Source organism: Populus alba, chromosome 2, assembly GCF_005239225.2.
Source record: "Populus alba chromosome 2, ASM523922v2, whole genome shotgun sequence".
NCBI classification, from domain to species: domain Eukaryota; kingdom Viridiplantae; phylum Streptophyta; class Magnoliopsida; order Malpighiales; family Salicaceae; genus Populus; species Populus alba.
Genome location: NC_133285.1, coordinates 2,819,694 through 2,843,781, shown reverse-complemented (window position 1 = coordinate 2,843,781; position 24,088 = coordinate 2,819,694). Strand labels below are relative to the sequence as shown.

Below are 24,088 nucleotides of genomic sequence, written 5' to 3'. Positions count from 1 at the left end.
TTAGTATCTGTGTTATGCTTGTTTGGTATATAGAATGGAACTATTAATTATAAGAACATATAATAAGGTGAATTCTTATTTATTATTCTTATAAGAATAAATTAAAGTTGATAGAATAAACGTCAACTATTTGTCAAGTCCTTGTCCTTGTAAAAGTGACATATTGGGGAGCATCAACTATATGTCAAGTCCTTGTCCTTGTAAAAGAGACATGTTGGAGAGGCTAACAAACGGCAGGTCCATTCAGCCCAGTGCTTGACGGCTGCCTTAGTTAGTTTTCTCATGTATTAAGTTATGTCCACATTAATTTACATTAGTCCAAATGTACGGTCACAACATATATTAAGATAAACTCATTGTAGCATTGTTTTTACATATTAGTATAAATGTATATATTGTGTTGTGTTTTCTATTATGGTATCAAAGCGTAATCCACTAGATGTGTTTCAGATGTTGTATTATGTTCAACCTAAAAGAAAAGTCGACAAGGAAACCTTTTTGTTTTTACAATGAAAACAACTAAGAATCCCATTTATTATTGTTTGAGCAACTACATGTCCTAAAGTTGAATTCAGATGAAAATCATGGAATTAATATGTTAGATGAGGTGGATAGCTAGCAAATGCATGTTAGCAAGAAGGAACATGAATTGCATCAAGAGTGGTGTTTTTAGAATAATATTTTGTATTTGGAATTACTAAGAGACCCTAAAAAAATTCTAAATACAAAAAAAAAAAAAAATCACCCTTGAAATTTAATTCAATTTCAAAGATTTCAAACAATTTGTAAGTTTTATAATATATAATCCATTCAACATCTTTTATATTTGTTTATATCTTTGTATTTTTTAATATAACATATGTTCACTAACATGTAAGAGGCTCTAAGAATAATATGATTTTATAAGATTCAGTTTTCTTACTACTTGGTCAATTTATACTATATCAAATAATTATTTTAATTTAAAAATTTTAATTGTTTAAAGTTTGAGGTGATTTTTCAAAAAAATAATAATTTAAATCAACTTTCTAACATTTCATTCTATCTTAACCTATCTTACCTTTTTGTTTATTTTTTAAATAATTAAATAATACTCGGTATATATTCATCATTTAAAATACACTTTTCCTTTTCAGTTAATTCTTGCCGATGAGCTCCTTCTTTGATGTTTTGTTCAACATTAATAGTTGAATTAACCCAATTTCAGAAGAATATATTATTACTTTGTTTTTTTTTATACATTAAGAACTTGATTAATTGATCATTACAGAAATAAATATAGTTAGATTAGATTTATGTCCTAAAAAGTTTTCTTAGTTCAGTGTAAAAAAATGTATTCCATTTGTTAAACCATAACATTGCAGCTTGAAATCGAGATTCACCTTCGTGCTTTTAAAATAAACAAATCAAAAAAGAAGAAAGTAAATTATTCTTTGTTTTCCCTTTTCCTTTTTGCTATAATCCTACTTTAAAGTTGTAGTGTAATAATTGTAGTTATGTACGAGAACAATTAAAGTAGGACTCTTCCAAAAAGCAAAAGAGGAAACCAGTAATAATTTACTTTCTTCTTTTTTGCTTGCCTATTTTAGAAGCAAGAATGTGAATCTCGATTTCAAGCTGCGATATTATGGTTTAACAAATGCAATACATTTTTTTCATATATAATGAACTAAAAAAAATCTGACATAAATCTAATCTTAATATATTTATTTTTTTATAGTGATCAATCAATCAAGTTTTTAAGCTATAAAAAGCAGAGTAATAATATATATACCTCTGAAAACGGATTAATTCAGCTATTAAACAAATTTCCCTATAAAGGAGGAGATCATCAGAAGAAAAGTTGGATTTTAAAAGATCAATATATTATTTAATTATTTGAAAAGAAATAGAAAAGTAAGATGGGTGCTGATAGTACGGAATATTTAAAAGTTAATATAAATCATATAGTAATAATTTAAATTTTTGAGTGAAAATAATAATTGGCTAAAAACATATTATGCACCATTTCTTTTTAATTAAAAGGAAAATTATCATGATGAAGTAAGATATATATTCATTTTGTATTTCTAGGTAAGAAACTATAAAGATCGGTATATCGGATGACGTGGCATGACGGGATTAAAAGGCAGATTATTTCAAAGGCTGAGAAGGATTTGGGTTTTAATCTAGTGTGGTAAGCTCTATTGTATCCTATTAAATCAAAGGTCCACAACTAACACTATTAGATCTAATGGCTAGGTTATTTTTGGTATTTTTCAAAAAAAAAAATAAAAAAAACAATATCTTACTTTCGTAAAGAAAAACTAAAAAAAAATATTCAAATAGTAATCTAATCTTCTTTCTTTTCTTTTCTCCTTTTCTCCCTCTGCTCTCGTGGCTATTTATAGCCAATAAGCAGGGGACAACACATTTAATTCAAAAGAAAAAAATGCATCGCCGTAACTAATCTATCTATTATAATAAATTTATGTATTATTAATTTGTTTTATTATATATAATAATAAATATTTATATGGGTAAAGCTAAAAAACTTAAATCAGTATTAAAAAAAGCTCATTTCAACCACTATAAAAAATATTTTAATTACCGAAAATTGTATTGAAATACAAAAAAAAAAAACATTTGATGGGTATCAAACCAGTGAACCGGGTTTTGACCGAAAATGACAGTTTTGACCCGAAACCTCATGAAAACTCATTTTTTATCCTGATTGACATGGTTTGACCAGTATTGACTCAGTGAAATCGATTTTTATGAAAAATGACAGTTTTGACTGAAAATTACGGTTTTGACCCGAAACATCATGAAAACTCATTTTTTACCCTGGTCATTATGGTTTGACTCGTATTGACTCGGTGAAATTGGTTTTTATGAAAAATGACAGTTTTGACCCGAAACGTCATGAAAACTCATTTTTTACCGTGGTCGACATGGTTTGACCCGTATTGACCAGGTGAAATCGGTTTTTATGAAAAATGACGGTTTTGACTGAAAATGACGGTTTTGACCCGAAACGTCATGAAAACTCATTTTTTACCCTAGTCGACATGGTTTGACCTGTATTGACCCAATGAAATCGGTTTTTATAGAAAGATGTGATTGACTCGAGAAAAATATATGTTGAATTTGAAAATTTTTTTTTCTTTTTTTTTTTTGAATTTTTATGAATAATAATAGAAATAAAATAACATTCAAGAAAATCTTAGTGAATCAAAAATTGGGTTACAACATTAATTAACTACATTTTCTTAATTAAACCGTTTGAGAACCCTATTTATACAATCATTCAAAGAATGGTTCCTTGTAAAAAAAAAGAAAGTAAATTAGTATCTGTGCTTTGCTTGTTCAGTTTATAAAGTGAAACTATGACGAGAATATAGTAAAGCTAAAGTTTTATTTATTTCTTTTATAAGAATATAATAAAAATATGTTGATTTGTTTTACGAATATTGAAGAATTATATAGAGTTGGTCATCTAATGGATGGAAATCCGGCATGGTAGCATATCACAGGTATTTATTACTACTCCAATCTGCTACACACTCTCTATTTTTTAATAGATCCATACAATTATATATAAAACTAGGTCTAAAGAAATGAATCCAAGGTGCTGTGAAATAAACAACAAAAATTCAGGGATGATTGCTTCAAATAAGAATTAGCTTTAGCATGCCAAATTATAATCTATATTATTCCATAAAAGAGTCCTTGCCATACCTTTCACTTGAACTTTCCTTTGATCAATCCTCTCCACTAATGAAACAATTCATCCAATAAATGAGTTATGAACCATGAAAGTCCCCACCAATAAACTATTTGTTCCAGATTTTTCAAGACATTTAATAACACAAAATGAATATAAATATTCCTGCATTATGATAAAATATTTTTAATTAAAAAAGGTTGGGTACAAAACCTATTGTCTATAGTTAATCATTATCATTATCTTAACTCAAGAACTTAATTGTTATATATATATATATATATATATATATATATATATATAATTTATATCAACTTTTAAATGTTCCATACTATCAGCACCCATCTTGCTTTTCTATTTCTTTTTAAATAATTAAATAATACTTTGTATTGATCTCTTAAAATGCACCTTTTTCTTTTCTTTTATAGGGATATTTTCTTAATAGTAATTTAAAAATTACTCTGCTTTTTGTAGCTTAAGAACTTGTTTGATTGATCACTATAAAAATAAATATATTAAGATTAGGCATTGCATTTTTTAAAACCATATTAATATTGCAGCTTGAAATCGAGATTCACATTCTTTGCTTCTGAACTAAACAAGCAGAAAGTAAAATCTTCCTCTTTTTTCCCTTTTCCCTTTGGAATAATCCTACTTTAACTGTTCATACATAGACGCATAGAATTTACAAATGTGTTTCACGTTCATGACAGATTGTCCTTGAAATCTATTTCCAACAAGCCATTAAAGGGGCTTCATTTCCTTCTACTTGGAGTATAGAGTGCAATGGAAGTGATCACTAACCAGATACTAGGCTAAAGGGTAATCCCCCTTGCCGCGAAACATGAAGTCAAAATCATTAAAGTTTCAGTCCGAAAATTGCAACACTATTTTGGTCTAGTTTGATAGAATGAGGATCCATGTTATAATTAGAGAGCAATAAAGCTAGCTCCATTAGATGATAAAGATTTCTACCTTTTGACCCATTAATTTATAATAATAGAAATTTTACGAATAAAACATAGTCTTTACATAGAGATAAATGGAAAACAAAAAAGATAAGGATTGGTACTGTAAACACTGCATTCCAATCGGTTTTTTGTTTTCAAAAAATTAGTTTATTTCTTGATGTCCAAATGCCCCATAAAATGCCATGCGAAAGCAAAATAATTGCTTTTCGTTGGAATATCCCGGTCACCAGCTGCAGTCTAACCATTTTTTGAACTTCATCCAAATGATGAACAATGCAAGAAAAGATGAACAATTACTTTGACCGGTGTCTATCAGATTCCTGTGGAGAAGAAACTCCCGAGTGCAAGACTGCAACATCCAAATAATTGAAACCCCACTTAACATATGCACGTAATTCTGGAAATTGATTCGATGGATAGATGGTGGCCATTTCTTGAATTTTATTTTCCAAGAAACAGAGAAGGTTTTCTGGAAACAGAGTATCAAAGATAGGGAAAGGTACAGTTACAACGGCTCAGCAACAACAAGTTAGATCTTAGAGCTGTCTGGTATGTGCCATGCTTGCATGTAGATGTAGAGAGTAGCTGAGTAGGTGTAGAAAATATTTGAACACACCAAGTATTGAGGTGTTTTCTTGGGACATGATTGGACATTCCGGGTGAAGACGGGTTAAAAATCCCTTTGTTTGGGTTTCCTGGGGAGGCTTTGGGCTTCCAAAACGCTGGGGAGGTGCTTTGGGCTTCCAAAACGCTGGGGAGGTGGTTAAAAATCCCTTTGTTTTCGGTTTCCAGTGTTGACGCTTAGACTTGGCTTGAGAGCTGGGCACTACTACACGCCATTGGCCCAAGCATCGACTTCCAGTGCCTGAAACCTAGGCTTGGCCCAAGCATGAGGAATTTTTTATGAATATAAAATATGCCCCTTTCGGTACAATAAAAGTGAAAAATAGAAATCTCTGTTTTTAGGTCAGGCCTAAACTTATAGAATTATGTCCATTATTGGGACAGAAATCTGTCAGTTTAGGCTTGGCTGAATAGAAATCTGTTAATTTTATGACTAGACCAGCCCAACCAGACTAGTGTCCTATTTTTATTTTTCTTAAACACACGCTTACATGGCAATCCAAATGGACTCCAAAAAAATAAATATTTTTTGAGCTCACTGGACTCACAGAAAATCTATAAATTAGCATACATGACAATGCAAAGTGACAAGTTTAAATACAGTTAATATGGTGTCATACTATTTTCAACTTGCTCATAATCTTTTCATTAATAATATAACTATCAACAACTTATTTTCTTTCTATTTATTTAAAAGACAAACACAGAAAGAGAACAGGCAACCCAAAAAAATGAAAAACGAGAAGAAACAAAGGAGGGAGGAGGAACAAAGGGTTCAAAGCAAACCACCGTCTTCGACTTCGCCTCCATGCACAGGTAAGTTCTTCATTTCCCTCTCCTTTAATTGTAATTACATGGGTATTGTTCATTTGCAAATTTAATTCACTGCTTACTATTCAGCCCGCATATAATTTACTGTTTTGTGCATTCACATTTGAATCAGTAAACGCGTGTTTGCTGTCCAGCCAAGTCAGTGGCTTCATGACCAGACTGAGCATTGGGTCTAGGCCAACCTATACAGGTTGAGTTAAATTCAGCCTTAAAAAATTAAAAAATATAGTTTTTTTAATTTAAATTTTATGAGTTTATTTATTGACATCAGTATCAGAAATACTATATTATTTGGATCATGTAATATTTATCAATGCTGAAATTTAAAATATTTATAGGTAAATATTTACTGATGCTCAGTAATGTTATAGGAAAATCATAAAAAAAAATAAAAAAAAATTCTTAAATAATTTAAGACAATCACCAATATAATATATCTCAAATATGACACTTAAAAAAGTGATAATATCTTTTTTTTTAACATAATTAGTCATGTATCTTATAATATTTGTTGACCAATTAAGTGTTTAGTAACGCTAATATTAAGTGTAAATGAGATTGTTTCTCCCAAGAATAAAATACAAGTACTTGTTCTTATTTTTATTTTCTAAAAAAAATATATTTAATCAGTAGTTTTGATAGACAGGTGTGATAATTAATTTGATAAATTTATATATACGAGTCATTGATCAATTTTGAAAAAACAATTTGTGTGAATTTACCTTCTAATCCAGGATAGAAAAAATTTCTGGCTCGATCGACCATGCACGATTAACCCTATCACCTTCACTTGTATGTCATTAAACACTCTTTCGAGTTCATTTCCTTTTTCTCTCTTTACGTAGCTATATCATATAGTAGCTGTAACTTGTTGAAATATGAGTCAACTCAGTGTGTTATTGCAGGAGCCAGAAAGAGAAGCACAAACGTTTCTTGCATTGCTGAGAGATCATATGAAAGGCACTGCAGATTCTTCAAGGATTTCCCACTTGCGGATCCACAAACAGATTCCTGCCGAGAGAACTCTGCTACGTTGAAGTTTGATGTCTGTTCATATTTTTCAGACCAAGTTTGGCTCTTCAACCTACTAAGATGTCTTCGTGCTGAAACTGATGAGAGAAATATTTGTAGCATATGCAACTTATAAATCCCCTCTTTCATTCCCAATTTGCAGAGCCATAAATGGATTTTTGTAGAGAGAGCTCTGCCACATTGAAGTTTGACGACTACTAATATTTTCAGACCAGGTCTGACTCTCTGCCTACTACAATGTTTTGCTGGTGCCACTGGTGGGAAAAAAAAAATTCAAAGCATATGAAATTAATACATCCCCTTTTGCATTTTCCATTGGCAGATCCATAAATAAATCTCTACAGAGAGAGCTCTACCACGTAGAAGTTCAGTGTCTGATCATGGTTTTTCAGACCAACATCTTGTACTGCTAAACTGGAATTGAGCTCATAATTGGGGTAACTTCAAAGCAGACTAATGCACCATGAACAGGAGGCTAGTAGTCGTTTGGTTCCATTAGATGATGTGGAGGCGATGAACACTTAACAGTGCAACTGGACAGGAATCAGAGTTGTCATTAGTTGATGACTGAAGGCATTGTTGTTGTTGTTCATGACTGAAAAGGAGAGATACAGCTTCAATTGGACGTGAACAAGCAGTGTTCCCATAGAAGACTGTGCAAACACTCTCTTTCCATTTGATGCTCAATACTTGTTCGAGCAAATCTGAGTACAGCTACTTTACCTTTGATGCTCTCAACCTTAATCTGATAATGAGCCTCTATCTGACACCTTTCTTCACTTCCATCATCTTTCTTCAATCACGCGCAGCACAGCTTGTGTGGGGGACCTACCTTTCAACCCGGTACATGTATGTAATCTATATGATGAACTCACCCTTCGAGGGGTGACAATATGGTCGTAACTCTTGTATGATGGAACAAGAATCGTGATTTTTGCCCAAACTCTACAATGAAAATTTTCTGAGTGACGACCATTGTGTCACCCACAAGTCTTGCGTTCAAGATGCTTCAAGAAGGGTTTGCTCGGATGCAAAACAATAGCACATACATCCTAAAGACAGGCTCTATTCATTTTACGTGAGACCAAGGGTAGGTTTGCTACTTGGTCTCTAAAAAGAGTCTCTTGTTGTCCCAGTAATTGCCCTCGTAAAGGCAATATAGGGGCCCAGTAGGTAATGGGTTGGCATGTGTACCAATATTTACCAATCTAAGCACTCAACAAAGAGTTGGGGTTTACACAAACTTAAATCTTGACTCAAGTCGTAAGGTAAGCTGTTAGTCCCCCACCTAACCTAAAGCTTGTGTGTGCTTTCAAAAATTAAAACATGTGATGCATGAGAGAATTTTATACAATACATGAATAAAACATAAATAAAATAAAACAAAGCACAAAAACACTCAAACACATCAAAACACAAAACTTAGTCCGATAAAGTTGAAAACAATACATGTCCCCAGTGGAGTCGTCATTCTGTTGCACGTCAAAAAAAATCCACGCGCGGCATCGGCTGGCGATTTTTATCGTTGTTGCGTTTGCTTTGAATTCGTTCGTTGGAGTCGCCACCTAGTAATTCATTGAGGGCTACTAGGAAACCTGATGTACTGGTCTTGTCAGAGATCGAGGGTAAGGGACTAGTTATGGTTAGGGAAGGTATTAGCACCCCTAACGCACCCTACCTGAGGTAAGCTGCTTTGTGTTCTGATGTAATTTGAAAATTTAAAATATTAATTAAATTCTAAGGCTTGAATAAATCAGTTATTAAATCCCCGAATATATGTAGAAACTTGTTCTTACATTTTCGTGGAAAATGCAACTTGATTTTATTTGTCCTTGAGATATTTAACCATATTTAAATTAACAATTAATTCTTTTTGTCCTTTTTTTTATTTTTTTATAATTCAATGACATAAACAAAAATGCAAACACACACACAACTTTCTTTTTATTATTTATTTTTCTTTTCTTTTCTTTTCTTTACATCACATTTATACAATATAAATTCAAAACAAATAAATGAAAATTACATTAATTAATTTAAAATTTACAAAATAGTCCCTAAAAACCCCAGAAATTGCATTGAAGACCTTATGACGCCACCGCCACTCACGGCGCGTCTCCCCACGCGCCACCGCCACTCGCGACGCGTTGGTTCATGCGCCGCCGCAAGAAAACCCAGCAACAGGGGGGGCTGGATCGACTCCCTCTTCTCAGTCTCCCAACGCCAGCGACAACCTGCAAAGCACCCGAAAACAACACAGGCAGTTGATTTTAATTTGTTTGTTTTATTTTTAGATCTGTTTTTTTTGTTTGGAGATCTGTTTTTTCTTCCTTCTCCGGTTACAGATCCGGTGATGGCCGGTTACGGTGGCCACTGCGGGGCAGTTCTGGAGGTGGGTCTGTGGGCGCTGCTGGGGGGAGAAGGTGAAGAGTGTGGCCCCAACGCTCCCGTGTGTGGGCTGCTGGCGAGGATGGTGCTGCTGCTGCTGGCTGTGGAGATGGGAGATCGTGGAGGCCAGTGTGCAGGGGAGGTTGGTCTGGCTGCAAGAGGCAGATGAACTGGGCACCGTCTGTGGGGGAGTTTGTGTTCGGCGGAGAGGGAAGAGGAAACCGCAGGGGAAAACCTGGAGGGAAAGGGAGCAGTGACTTGTGTTGATGGAGACGAACTGCCGCTCAGAGGGAAGAGCTAGAGACGGGGCTGTCTTGTGTGGCCGGTGAGTCTGCTGGCCGAGACCGGCGTTGATGGGGAAGTAAAAAGGGAGGTTGGTTCGGGTTTGTGAGGGAAAGGGGTTGTGAGTGGGGAGAGGGAGGATGGTCGGGCGTGTGGGTTTCAAAAGGCAAAAAGGGGGGGGGGGGCGGTCGGCCTCTGTGATCAGGGAAAGGGAGGCTTCGGCCGCCCCTTGTTTCTCTTTAATTTTTTGATAGGGGCCCCGAGCGGCTCCCCGAGCAGGGAGGCTGAAGGAGTGTGTGTTTTAGGGTTTTTCTGTGGTTTAGGGTTTTTTTTGTGGTTTTTGTGTTGTCTCTCCCCTCCAATCTCAAAATTCACCCCCTATGTGAGTTGAAGACCAGTATTTATAGGCAAAATATTGCTTGTGCCTCAAAATTGGTCCCTCAATTTCTTTCTTTTTATAAATTTGCTTTTTCTTAATTTTTTTTCTTAATTTTTTTGAAAACGAGCAATATCAACGTCGACTTGATGAGGAAAATCAATGATTTAAAAAAAAAGACGCGTGAAAAGTCGAACGCATTTAAAAGACCCTTGAAAATTTAAATTCTTTTAAAACGACACTGAAAATGCTAAAAACGACGCAAAATATATTTTTTTTGGGTTTTTGATGTTTTTCTCTATTTTTGGATTTTTTCTGAAAATTTATCAAAACATGGGTCAAAAATTGGGTAGCAACATAACCAAACATGTAATTGTTTCCTAGCTTCACCATTGAAAATGTGCGCCATGACTCCATCCACTATATTCATCGTGAATGATGTCATGTTATGTGCTTAAAAGTCTTTTGAAGACATGAATAAGCTTTGCAATCTTTGAGTGATTGGAAAAAGTATTTTTAGTTTTCTAATGTGTGACAAAGAGTCATTTCCCTACTAGTTTTGAGTTTTATATCGAGAATGCTCACAAAGTTTTGTACTTTGTAAAATCTACATTTTCATAGTAATATAACATGTAAAGTTTGGACATATGTCAAGATTTTGATATCCTAAACCAAGAGGTTTCATTTATAGATTTAACAACATATAAGTTCTTATAGTCTATTCTCTTGAGATATAAATACTTCTTGCTTATTAGATGAAAATTTGTCATAACTAGTGTCACTCAGCACATGATGTAATTTGAACCAAGTTAGATGATGGACTAAGTGTATTATAAAACTTGGTCTTTGAACTTTCTTCTTGGAAAAGAACATGTATTATTAGTGGTGGATCAATATATATCTACTGCTTTTTACATAGGAAATAAACCATTAGTTAGCCATGATTGTGCATTGTGTCCAAGCCTTCGAGGCATGTGTCATGCAAATTATGGAGACGCAAAGAATAGGTGCAAAAGATAATGTCAGCACACTAATTAGTGATATTATTGAATTGTTTTTTTTTTCTAATAGGTTGCTTTCAAAATAGATATCACAACCTTTTAAATAGGTTTTAAATTAACCCTTTTAAAAGTAAAAACAATCATATAATTCTAATTCAAATAAAAAATAACATAAACACCCAGATATATGCTAAAAATTTCAAATTAACTAGGAAAATAATAAAAATTAAATAAAATAGCAACTTTGAGCCTAATTTGAAAAGGGTAATTTGAGCTTTGGTGGTTATATCCAGCTAACACTATAAAAACAGTGTCATAACCCAATTTTTGAACAAATAATAAAAATTAAATATAGTTGACAATGGGGTTAAGACAACAAATTTTGAAGTTTAGGAATAAAATTATCAGATTTGAGAATAAATTGATCAGAAATGAAAGAATTAATAAGTTTGGAAATTTACTTAAGGTTTAGATTAGTTTAATTAATGAAATTATAAGAATTAATAAGTTTGTGGACTTAATTAAAACTTTGATTTAATTAATTAAATAAATTCAGGGATTTAATTGAAATTTATCCAAAAAAGGCAAAATTGAAAGAAATTTTTATTTGCTTAGGGGTCCAATTGCAAAATTTCCAAAGTTCAGGGGTCAAATTGAAAATGTCCATGGGTTGCTTGAAAACGTCGCCGTTGCTGGGAACAGCTGTGTTCGTCGTCTCCATCCCGGTTCAAAAGGTTGAAGATCTGCAACAAATTTGATCCGATCGTGGGACCACGTCTCTTGCCCATGATCCCCTCTCTGGTGATTTGAATAACAGTCCTACAAAGATGGGATTGATTTAGGGGGGAAGCTCTCGAGCTCTATAAAAAGGGGACTGGAAACAGAGGCAGAGAGGAGAATCAACCTAGAAAAACAGAGCAATCAAAATACAACTCAGAAAAACAGAGAAGAACAAAAAAAAACAGAGTCGAGAAAAACAAACAAAAGAATCACTTTAAAACACATAAAAAATATACAGAGAAGAAAAAGATACAGGAGAGTCACAGATCAGCCCTGCCGTTATCTTCGTCCCTGCAAAAAAAAAAAAAAAACGCCACCGAACCAAAGAAGATCGACAAACAGCATCGCTATCATCCACTGGTCTTCACCTGGAAACGACAGAACACAATTCAAGAGAAACAGAAGTCTTTCATCTCAAGAACTGAGAAATCAAACAGCGAGCATACCTGGAAAAGAGTGGAAAGCGGCCGAATCAAAGCAGCCACACCAGCGCTGCAGCCTTCTCCAATCGCCAGAAACAGGTGCGCCCGTTTCCAAAATTTTGCTCTTCGGTGTTCAAATAACATTTGAACAGTGCGAAGGTAATTTAATTACCTTCGCACTGTTGATGCACGCGTGAAATTGTTTCACGCGTGCATCTGTTCTTTTGTTTTCTTTACAGCCGGGTCACTGGCTTGGGCCAGTGACCCAGGCTATGTTGTCTAGGCTCAGCCCAGCCCATGTGGGCTGAGCTGAGCCCAGCCAAAGATATGTATGCTGGGCTGGGTTTGAGCCCAGCCCAGTCCAGCCCAAAAAAATAAAAAAATAGGAAAAAATAATAAAATAAAAGGCAGAAAAATAAAAATAAGAAAAATATGTATGCATGAAAAAATAATAATATAAATTTATTGGTTTATTCACTGACGCCAGAGTCCGGAATAAAAATACCGGTTTAAATTTATATTATTCATTGTATTTTATTTTTATTTAGCAAAAAAAATAATAATATAAATTTATTGGTTTATTCACTGACGCCAGAGTCAGGAATAAAAATACTGATTTAAATTTATATTATTCATTGTATTTTATTTTCATTAACGAAAAAAAAAATGTGCATGCGTAAAAATAAATTTATTTTATTTTTTTATTCACTGACGCAGAGTCAGTAATAAAAAAAATATTGATTTAAATTTGTTTTTGTTTCTTTATAGTTGCGTAATATTTACCAACGTTAGAGTTGGAAATATTTGTAGTTAAATATTCACTGCCGCCAGAGTCAGGAATATTATAAGCAAATTTTCATAACGTAAACTAATAAACATTTAGCAATTTAAGACGAAACTAGCAATGCAGCCTGCCTCAGGCAGGACGTTTAAGGAGTGATAATATCTTTCCTTTTACGTAACCAGTCCCGAACCATAGAATCTCTGTTGACCAGTTAGGGTTCCTAGTGACCGTAATACTAGGTGGCGACTCCTTAAACAAGAATATCCACATTAAAGAACAGGATGCCAGCAATCCGTTCTTTCAAAAGATTTAATAAATTTTTTTAAGGCCGCCGCGATGTCGGGTGCGACAAACAGCATAAAGAATCTTCTAAAAAAACATTTAAGAGCATCTTTTTTCAAATATTAAATTAAAAATTATAGATATTTTCGTTAGATAAGTTGTTTGGTGAATTTATCTCTTTTTAGGTTTGAACTTGTCTATATATACTATGGTACCCATATAATCTAAATACAATAAATCTATTTCGGATTGATCAGAATCTCTTGTATCAAGATCCTTGCAATACCTCGTAGTGCCGTGGAATACAATAAATAATCCCCCACAAGCTGATTGAGAAAACGAACTTGTAGGTGATTGAAAAAATCGAAGAGAGATATCCATTAATAATAATAACCATAAACTTACACCCAATTGTACTACAAGTAACCGATTGAAGCAAGATTTTAGTCCTAACTTCATACCAGAACCTATTACACACTATATATAACACATACTGACTTCTAAGGCCATCATTGAAGATAGCGCAACCTCATAAATATCACGAAATTGAACAATCAAACATTCTGTAACACTCAATATATAGTGATCAATAGTAGAGGTGCAAACCAACAATAAAAAGGAAAAACCTCTGTGCCACTTTAGTCTCCAATATTAATCAAGTCGAGCTTTTTTCCTTCTTCTTGGGACCGAGCTTTTCCCTCCATTGTAGGCAAGGGCCAAGAAACGATAGATGAGCTATCCAGTTTTTCTTGAGAATGTTGAATGTAGAGCCCATAAAAGAGACGTACAGACGGAATTGCAATATTCCAAATATTAAGACAGGAAGGAATGAAGCAACGGAAAGGAGTAATGTTGTTAACTTTGTCCCTGATTGAACGAGTATTAAAATAGTTGACCCAAAGGATAGCATGCTCGTCATCATTGATAAGAAGAGGAAGGTGAAGCCGACGGTAAGTTTTCGAGGAAGAGAGATGTGGAATTCTTGTAGCTCAAATGGAGAGGTCACCAAAGAGAGAAACACCACAAGCGAAGTCAAGGAGCTTGCTAAGGAGACAGCATCAGAGACAGTGAAAATCAGAAAATAGGGAGAGTTGATGAAGTTGGGCTTGCCTTTTTCATCAGAACCTCCGGGCACAGTATAGGCAGCAGCAAAGACAACAGCAGCAACAAGTGCAGCTACAGTTGAACAAGACTGAGCTGTTTCCTTGATCCATTTTTGTGCTTGTTTCAGTTGTATCTCGTGCGAAATTTCGAAGCACTCTCTTGCAGTCATTCTATCATTGTTCAGAAGCGGGATATAATGAGGAGGAATTTCCTCTTTCACTCGCTGCAATAATTGGGAGATAAATATGATTGTTAGTGCTAAATAAAACCACGAATTACAGAAATGTTATTTCTAGAGCGCAGATAGTTTTTTTTTTTTTGTGAATAATATTGAAGTTTTTCCCTTCGTAGTTGGTTAGGAAAACTAGTTCAGCCTGATGTCTTAATTAAGTTCGAGTTTTATTACTCGCGTCTTGGAGAGGAATCTTTTTACCGTTTAACGGTTTCTGTAAAGCTTGTATCAAGTAAAGACAAAGGGATGAAAAGGGCTCACCTCAAACCATTTCAACTCCTCCTGAAGTTGGAGTGCAGGCACTCCACTGTTTTTATTCATATCTGCAACATGGTGCAACATTGTGTTTCCGCTTTTATCAACAACTCGACGTATTCTAGCCATTGGTATTTTCTTTTCCTTCACAATATCAAAGATCTTTTTCTGGCGAAACATGACGGCCACATCCAAAATGCTCCGATTCATTTCATCGCGCTGGTCAATAGCATGAGGATGTAGTTTTATTATCAGCTCCACAATATCATGTATTCCCCTTCTAGTTGCAGTAAACAATGGGATCTCCTTTTTAGTAGTTAATGATGACAATATCGATCCAGAAGTTTGTGCTCTTTCACTGTCTTTTGCATTGCTAGTGATTTTAGAAGTTTCTGCTCTTTCAGTTTCTTTTGCATTGCTAGTGATTTCAGAAGTTTTTTCTCCTCTTTTTTTTCCCCCACACATTTCTTGCTCTTCTTCATCTTCTTCTTCTTTATTTTGGTCTTCCTTTGTTATGGTGAAACTTTTCAATGACTCGTCTTTCTTTATTAGGCTTTCGGCGAATGTCAAAGCAAATACATGCTCTCTTTTCTGGTTCCAGATTCTTTCTAGCCAACATCCTACATCATGCTCGTGCGAAAGGGAATGAAATTAAACATGGATGAGAACTTGACATTATTATGAAATGGAAAGAAATGTTAATAATGATAGTAAAAGGTGAAAAAATAGAGACATGCTAAATTATCATATAGAAAACAAAACAACAACAAAAGAAGAAATCAGATAGTAGGAGAAGTGCATCTAAGTCGTGCCACTATAAAAGTGAGCCACATATTTTTTGTTTTTTTTTATATTTTTTTTAGGAAGAGGCTCTATCTCTGATGACTCACAAGGATTATTTGCGTAAGCATCTAAAAATAGGATGTGAACCAAAACCTCTTTATTGGGTCAAGCCATGAATTAAATTTCAAATTCTTATGATCTAATCTTGATATATAAAGGAGAACTGGCCTCATTTGTGTCCAATACCTTTAAGGACCTTTAAATAGTTGAGTAGGCCTCCTCTTTGATTCCTCTCCGAGTCACTCCCCAGATCTCCTGAGTTCCTCCCCTGACCGCTCTCAAGATCTCCCACCTTCCTTCCTTGCCCGCGGCAACTTTCTACCTTTGATTTTTACCTTTAATTTTACCTCGCAGGGATGTGGAACAGGAAGGCCTGCAACATAATTTAGAGTTCAAATTATTACATATATATGTATGTGTATGTCCATGGTATTCAAACAGGAATGTGTTGGCAATATTGTAAGGTCTAATAATGTGGTTGGAGTAGGCATACGATAGTAGATGAGTCTTTCAAACATGCCCATGGGAAATTCACTCTCAAAAGCAGCTGGCATTTCGGCTAGAAGTTGAAGAGTAGATATTTGATTTCTGTCCTTCAAGCTGGCAAGCGATTCATCCAGTTCTAGCAACAGTAAAGCTGTTTCTGCATTTATGAAATTAGGAAGACAAAAATTATACAATATCTTATATATGCATACTTTTAAATTTGAAAATTCAATATAGAGAGGAATTGTTACCAAACTTTTGCCCTATGATAGCAGCGCTAAGGATGGACAGGTTATCTACCATTCTCTTGCGGTGAATAGATAATATGCGGCACTTATCATGCACGCATTTTTCTGGTTTGGATGTGATTAAAAGCTCCACTATTTCTGTATCAGCAAATCCAGCAGCTGTAAACAATGGGGTTTCACCGAACTGATTTGAAATGGTAATCAGGTCTGGACAACGTTCTACCAATATCCTTACAGCCTCATAATTGCCATGGATGGTTGCCTCGTGAAGAGCCGTATTTCCAAATTCGTTTCCTTTCTTGAGAAATGCCTCAGGCAAATATCTTTCCTTCAAAATTTCAAGTAAAGCTTTAAGTGGTTGCTCTGTTTTGAATTGCACAGCTAGATGAATTACAGTATCCTTGGAGGGCGTAACTGGACTGTCGATTTTTTTGAAATGTTCCCGATAGTAGTCAATCACGCTTTGCCAGTCTCCTTCCATGGCAGCTCCATAAGGTGCTTCCACTTCTATCACTTCTATCTCTGCTGTCTACATAAAATTATGTAAGTAATTATTGTTAATGAGCAATCTCAACTCAGAATACCGATCATTAATATAATAGAAAACAAAATTAGGAAGTAAATACTCAAAGAGAACTGCGAGTATATCATGCACATACGTACCTTTTAGTAATGGAAATGTGCTAATTTAGAGGTTTTAGTGATTAGGGATGGAAATGAAAATAGTTTGATAGTTAAGGTTTTTAGTTGTAGTAGTTTAGTAAAATAAAAAATTTAGTTTATAGTTTGGAAATAGTTGAAGGATGTGGGGTTCACAATGCAAAAACTCGGTTGATAGGAGATATAATACAAGGAGAAGAATTTTTTTAAAAAAGGTTTTAAGCTTAGCATAATTTTTGGCTTACCTTACAAGTGATGGTTGCATGGCTATTTATAACCCTCATAACCAACCTAAATGGAACAATTTAATCAAACTTTCCACCAATAGAACTTGCAAGAATCTTAACCAATTCACTAGAAAATTCTAGAGTTCTTTGAATTGTGGATGAGAATTCTTAACATTTCTAGTGTTCGTTTGATTTCTCTAGAACTTTCCTAATTTAACTTAGCACAAACTTGTAGTTTATAGTATTTTCTAGAATTGACCTCTGGAATCTTCTTTAAGTGCATTAATAATTTAATACTCCTCCTTAATATACTTCACTGATACAACTTGGTCTTGTAGTGCCTCAAACTTAACTCATGAAAGGGCTTTTATGAAGATATCTACTAATTGTTTTTTAGTCTTGCAATATTCAAAATCGATTTCTTTATAGCCAACTGATTTTATAAAAAGTGTTTTTATAAAAAGTGATATTTGATTGATATGTGCTTGTCCTGTTATGGAATACAAGAATTTTTATCATAGAAATGATTGACTTATTATTACATAATATCGTTGCAGATCCATTAATTTTCGATATTATATCTAGATTTATGAGACCTTGCATTAAGCTTAGACTGAAAAGCACTCTTAATAGAGTCTTCTTCGTAGTACTGGGTCTTTTCTTATGTGCTTCTAAAGAACCTATTAGTTCAGCTACTGACAAGATTGTTAAATCTTTTGATTGTTCTCTATAGAGTCATTTTCTTGTAAGATTGATTGGAAATTTTTCAACAACCCTTTGATCAATAATATTTTCTCCTTTTTTTTTTTTTTGATAGTAAACGAGATAATTATATATTAAATAAGCAGCCCCATCAAGTAAGTGGGGCTGAACGAAAGATAGAATACAATGGGAATATGAAGAAAGAAAAGACCAAAGTGATGAGGGACTTAATTAGTTAGTCCAGTTCATAATACATTCAGGATTTCTAAAAAAGATCTGAGCCTGTATAGCTGAAATTTTGTAACTGAGGACTTCAACCAGAAAGCCAAACGGTGAAAAAGTGAGATCAAAAATCATATCCCAATCAGGAGCCTTGGATTCGAAGATTAGGCGGTTGCGCGCTATCCAAATTGACCAATACAGACCTTTACAGAGGAGTGTAATAGCACGACGCTGAAATTTTCCATTAATCAATCCGGACCATTCCTGCAGATTTTGATTTGGGTCTTTGTGTAGACAACCTGAGCACCCGAACCATTTCAAGAAACGACCCAAAGAGACCATGTTATAGGACACCAATGGAAAAGATGATTAATTGTCTCGGTTTCCTTGCAGCAGAATGGGCAGTGAGATTCCTCATAATTTATGATTCTCCTCTCAGCTAAAAAACTTCTTGTACTCAAACCTCCATGAAGAAGAAGCCAAATGAACACATCCACTTTTGGGGGGGCATAACCATTCCATAGCAAGAGTAACGGGAGTGATTATTTTCAGTGACCGATAGACTATCAAAGAAGAGGCGACCTGATTGAGCTGAGTACATGCCAGAGCTGTGGAATTTCCATAACTTTGCAGTCTGCACCATCTGAGAAAAGGAGACCACGCTGCACCTCTGCGATCAAGCTCTCCCTTTGGCAGTTCTCACGAGGCCGAAGGGTTCTTCTCCAGGAAAGGTTTAAAGATGCATCTGTCAAATTGTATATATCTGCAAGGTTGGTGTTTTGCTGCAAGGAGAGGTTATAAAGTCTGGGGAATAAGAGTTGGAGATTGGTTGCAAGAGCCGAGCCAAGAGTCAGTCCAAAACCGGATGTTCCTCCCCGTCACCCACCTTGAACCCGACATTTGCATGTAAAAGATTGGCTATGTTTTGTGTTTAGAGAAGAATTGCCGAAACAATGCCATGCCAAGTTGGAGATAAAGAACCTGCAAACTCAGAGATACCATTTATAAAGTGAGGTCGGTATTTTAGAAGAATGTGTTCTTGCCAGCCTCCTGCCACTCCATTGTCTAGATTCCATATCCATTTAAAGAGCAAAGCCAGATTTTTTGTTGTGGATGGATCCCAACCCGAGACCACCAGAAGATTTATCCTTTATTACCTTATGCCAAGCCACCTTAAAAAGGCCATGAGAAGTTGAGCTTCCTTTCCAAAGGAAAGACCGGGTTAGAGAAGAGATGGCTTTAGTAACACCCTTTGGCATAGCAAAAACTGACATGTAAAACAGAGGAAGAGAGCTCAAGACTGATTTAATTAGACATAACCTTCCCGCCATGCTCAAAAAATTCCCTTTCCATGTGAGTAGCTTTGCTCTGATAGTGGACAACACTGGTTTCCAAGTAGAGATTCTGCTGGGATTGGCTCCAAGAGGTAGTCCAAGGTACCTAACCGGGAAAGTATCACTACGACAGAAGACTGAGTTCGCCAGGCTAGAGGTGTAGTCGTTGTCCAAGTTGATACCTATTAGTGAGCTTTTTATAGAAGTTAACTTTCAGTCCAGAAATGATCTCAAAACCAACGTAGAATCCTCTTGGCATGTAGAAGAGAGGGAAAATCATTTGGCAAGAAAATCAGAGAGTCGTCGGCATATTGCAAATGAGTTAAGTAATGACCTGGGGTAGTCTGTAAGCCTTTGAAGTAACCTGAAGCTGATGCCCTATTGAATAAAACTGTCAATCCCTCAACTGCAATGTCAAATAGGAATGGAGAGAGTGGGTCCCCTTGCCTGAGACCCCTCTCCAAACTAAATTCTCTACTAGGAGAACCGTTTATCAAGATGGCTAATTTTGAAGTGGATAAGCATTCGAATATCAGCTTCCTCCAGTGTGAGCCAAAACCCATGTATCTCATACTTGTGTCAATATGTTCCCATAAAATTGAGTCAAAGGCTTTATGGAAATCTACCTTCAATAAGAGACCATGCTTCTTCTTGCTACGCACACCATGGACAACCTCATTTGCTATCATGAACCCGTCTAGAATCTGACGCCCAGCAATAAATGCAGACTGGTTAACACTGATCACATCTGTCATGACATGACGAAGCCTAGTGGACAGTAGCTTTGCCACTATTTTGTATAGCCCGTGAATCAGGCTTATCGGACGAAAATGGGAGAATCTGCTCGGCTCCTTTGATTTCGGAATCAGAGTTACAAAAGAAGAGTTGATACCCTTTGGAAGTTTACCAGTTCTGAAAAAACTTTTAACCAACATAAAAACCTCTGAGCTGATGATATTCCATACCTTTTTATAGAAACAAAAGGTGAAACCATCAGGGCCAGGGGCTTTGGAACCATCACAGTCCCACACAGCTTGCTTCACTTCTTCCATTGAAGGTGGTCTTTCTAGCCAAATTGATTTGGCTTCTGAAATTTTAGAGAACCCCGAACCTCCATTTTCTCCTATAGACCTCATTTGATTTACAACTACTTTAATTCTTCCATGATAATCTTTAACAATCTCAAAATCTTTCATTTTAATATTTTCCAACTCTCTTCGTGGTATTTGGAGTCTAATGGTGCATACCTCAGAATCGCCGCGAAACTCCTCTTGCAACATATCCCATGCTCGCTTTGCTGTTGAAGCTTTAGTAATCCTAGGAAAAATTGTATTGGCCAGTGATTGTTGAATCAAATAAAGGGCACTAGCATCCTTCTGCTTTTTCACCTCTAACTCCTTCCGTTGTGCTTCTTCTAGAGTAGAGATATTTTTTGGCTCCCCAGATCCATTCTTAACAATGTCCCAAAGATTTTGAGACCTGAAGAGTGTTTCCATTTTTTTTTCCCCACAAATCATAGTTTCCACCATCAAAATAGGAAGTGACACAAAGATAGATTGTGATGAATTTATGGTGGCCATAAAGACTCTAATGCCCCCTTACGATCAATTGGGCTCTGACCACTGTTAGAGGATGATGGTAGTTTAGGAGATTTTAGTGATTAGGGGTTGAAATGAAAGTAGTTTGATGGTTAAGATTTTTAGTTGTAATTTGGAAATGGTTGAAGGATATACAAAGCAAAATCTTTGTTGATAGGAAATATAATACAAGGAGGAGAGTTTTAGGACAAAGGTTTTAAGCTTAGCATAGTTTTTAGTTTACCTTACAAGTGATGGTTGCATGGCTATTTATAGCCTTCTTAACCAATCTAAATGAAACAATCTTTCCAGCCATAGAACTTGCTGAAATCTTATAAAATTCCGAAGTTCTTTGAATTGTGGACAAGCATTTTTTCATTTCTAGAATATTCCTGGTGTTTGTTTGATTTCTCTATAACTTTCCTAATTTTTTCATTTTAGCATTTTATTTGGCTCTTCCCTTGGAGTAAGAAAAACAAGTAAAGAAAATCTAAAATATTACTTTTTTATTTTTGGTTATCCATTTAGCAACTCCATTGGAGATGCCCTAATAACTGTAGTTATGTACGAGAACAATTAAAGTAGGATTATTCCAAAAGGAAAAGGGAAAAAGATGATGAATTTACTTTCTGCTTTTTTGCTTGCATATTTTAGAAGCAAGAATGTGAATCTCGATTTCAAGAGCTGCAATATTATGGTTTATAAAATGCAATTCATTTTTTTTTTATACTGAACTAAGAAAAAAATTCTGACATAAATCTAATCTTAATATATTTATTTTTATAGTGATCAATCAATCAAGTTCTTAAGCTATAAAAAGCAGAGTAATAATATATATATCAATCAATCAAGTTCTTAAGCTATAAAAGGCAGAGTAATAATACATATACCTCTGAAAACGGATTAATTCAGCTATTAAACAAATTTCCCTATACAGGAGGAGATCATCAGAAGAAAAGGTGGATTTTAAGAGATCAATACAAAGTATTATTTAATTATTTGAAAAGAAATAGAAAGGTAAGATGGGTGCTGATAGTACGGAATATTTAAAAGTTGATATAAATCATATATGTAACACTTTAAATTTTTTAGTTAAGATAATAATTAGCTAAAAACATGTTATGCACCCATTTCTTTTTAATTAAAAGGAAAAATTATCATGATGCAGTAAGATATATATTCATTTTGTATTTCTAGGTAAGAAACTATAAATCACATATTTTTTTATTGTTCAGTGTCTAGAAATTTTTGAAATAAAATAGTTTGCTGGTGGGACTTTCATGGTGCATAACTCATTTATTGGATGATTTGTTTCATTAGTGGAAAGGATTGATTTCAAGTGAAAGGTATGGCGAGGACTCTTTTATGGAATAACATAGATTATAATTTGGCATGCTAAAGCTAATTCTTTTTAGAAGCAATCATCCCTGAATTTTTTGTTTTTTATTTCACATTGATGCATCTTGGATTCATTTCTTTAAACCTAGTTTTATACACACTTGTATGGATCTATTAAAAAATAGAGTGTGTAGCAGACTGGAGTAATAAGTACCCGTAACTTGTTATGCTATTATTGCATTTTTTTTTTTTCCTTTTTTATGCTGGATTTCCATCCATTAGATGGCAAACTCTATATAATTCATTAAAAAAAATCCCCTTGTTTTTATTATATTCTTATTAAAGAAATAAATAAAACTTTAGCTTTATTATATTCTCGTAATAGTTTCACTTTATAAACTGAACAAGCAAAACACAGATACTTATTTACCTTTTTTTTTTTTTTTAACAAGGAACCATTCTTTGAATGATTGTATATATAGGGATCTCAAACGGTTTAATTGTGAAAAAGTACCTCTCCGAAAACATTTTAATATAAATGAACCGCATTATCATTAAGATACTAATAATTAGGTTAAAATATTTTTTATATTTTTATCATTTAATGATTAATGTGTAATTTCAAAAATTGAAATGTTACAATAATAAATATTTTAATTCTAGTTAAAAGTAATTATTAAATTGAAATTTTAATAAACAAAATTCTAAAACTCATCAACTAAAAAAAAAAATATTTTTCTGTCAAGTTTTCCACAAATTTAATATATATACTTGCGGATTCGGACTTCAAATTTGGCATCGGCAACTTTGAGCCTAGATTAGAGGGCAATTCCAGCTTTGTTGGCTATAACCAGCTGACACTTTATACAAATAATCTTGAAAAGTTTTTTTATAATAGAATTTGAAAAACAAGTCAGTTAATCTAAAATCTCAATTCTAGCTATTGTTTTTGTCATAATTTAATTTTTGACAACATAAATTCATCAAAAAAATAAAATTAGTGAAGAAAAATTAAAATTTAGGTTAAAATAACACAAATTGAAAGTTTTGATGATTTAATCAGGATGGAATTATATATTTGGGAACTAATTTTGCTAGAAAATAGAAGATTTGATAAGATTAGGTATTTAATTAAATTTTGAATTAGTTTAACTAATGAAATTATATGATTTTATAAGATTTAGTTTTCTTACTACTTGGTTAATATATACTATATTAAAAAATATTTTAATTTAAAATTTTGAATTGTTTAAATTGTTAGGTGATTTTTCAAAAAAAAAAAAAATTAAATCAACTTTCTAACATTCCAGACTATCTGCACCCATCTTATCTTTTTGTTTATTTTTAAATAATTATATAATACTCGTATTGATCATTTAAA

At 34.1% G+C, this 24,088-nt stretch overlaps 2 protein-coding genes across 2 annotated transcripts; both read right to left on the bottom strand.

The window, feature by feature from the left end:
- Positions 1-14,134: 14,134 nt before the first annotated feature.
- On the bottom strand, positions 14,135-15,157 carry LOC118049258 (ankyrin repeat-containing protein NPR4-like). The gene is made up of 2 exons (XM_035059208.2): positions 15,077-15,157; positions 14,135-14,806 (listed from the first exon to the last, which is right to left on the bottom strand). The coding sequence occupies exons 1-2, from the start codon at positions 15,155-15,157 to the stop codon at positions 14,135-14,137; spliced, it is 753 nt and encodes a 250-aa protein (XP_034915099.2).
- A 1,148-nt stretch (positions 15,158-16,305) lies between these two features.
- Positions 16,306-21,595, bottom strand: LOC118049257 (uncharacterized). The gene is made up of 3 exons (XM_035059207.2): positions 21,040-21,595; positions 16,651-17,176; positions 16,306-16,556 (listed from the first exon to the last, which is right to left on the bottom strand). The coding sequence occupies exons 1-3, from the start codon at positions 21,370-21,372 to the stop codon at positions 16,306-16,308; spliced, it is 1,110 nt and encodes a 369-aa protein (XP_034915098.2). The 5' UTR covers positions 21,373-21,595.
- Between the last annotated feature and the right edge of the window lie 2,493 nt (positions 21,596-24,088).

Coding starts and splice junctions, on each gene's coding strand:
- LOC118049258 (XM_035059208.2), bottom strand. CDS start 15,157: ATGTTGCACCATGTTGCAGATATGAATAAAAACAGTGGAGTGCCTGCA. Junction 14,807..15,076: donor AGGAGTTGAAATGGTTTGAG/GTGAGCCCTTTT, acceptor CAATTATTGCAG/CGAGTGAAAGAGGAAATTCC.
- LOC118049257 (XM_035059207.2), bottom strand. CDS start 21,372: ATGGCCACCATAAATTCATCACAATCTATCTTTGTGTCACTTCCTATT. Junction 17,177..21,039: donor AGTTTCGCGGCGATTCTGAG/GTATGCACCATT, acceptor AATTTTATGTAG/ACAGCAGAGATAGAAGTGAT. Junction 16,557..16,650: donor TATCATAGGGCAAAAGTTTG/GTAACAATTCCT, acceptor TCATAAATGCAG/AAACAGCTTTACTGTTGCTA.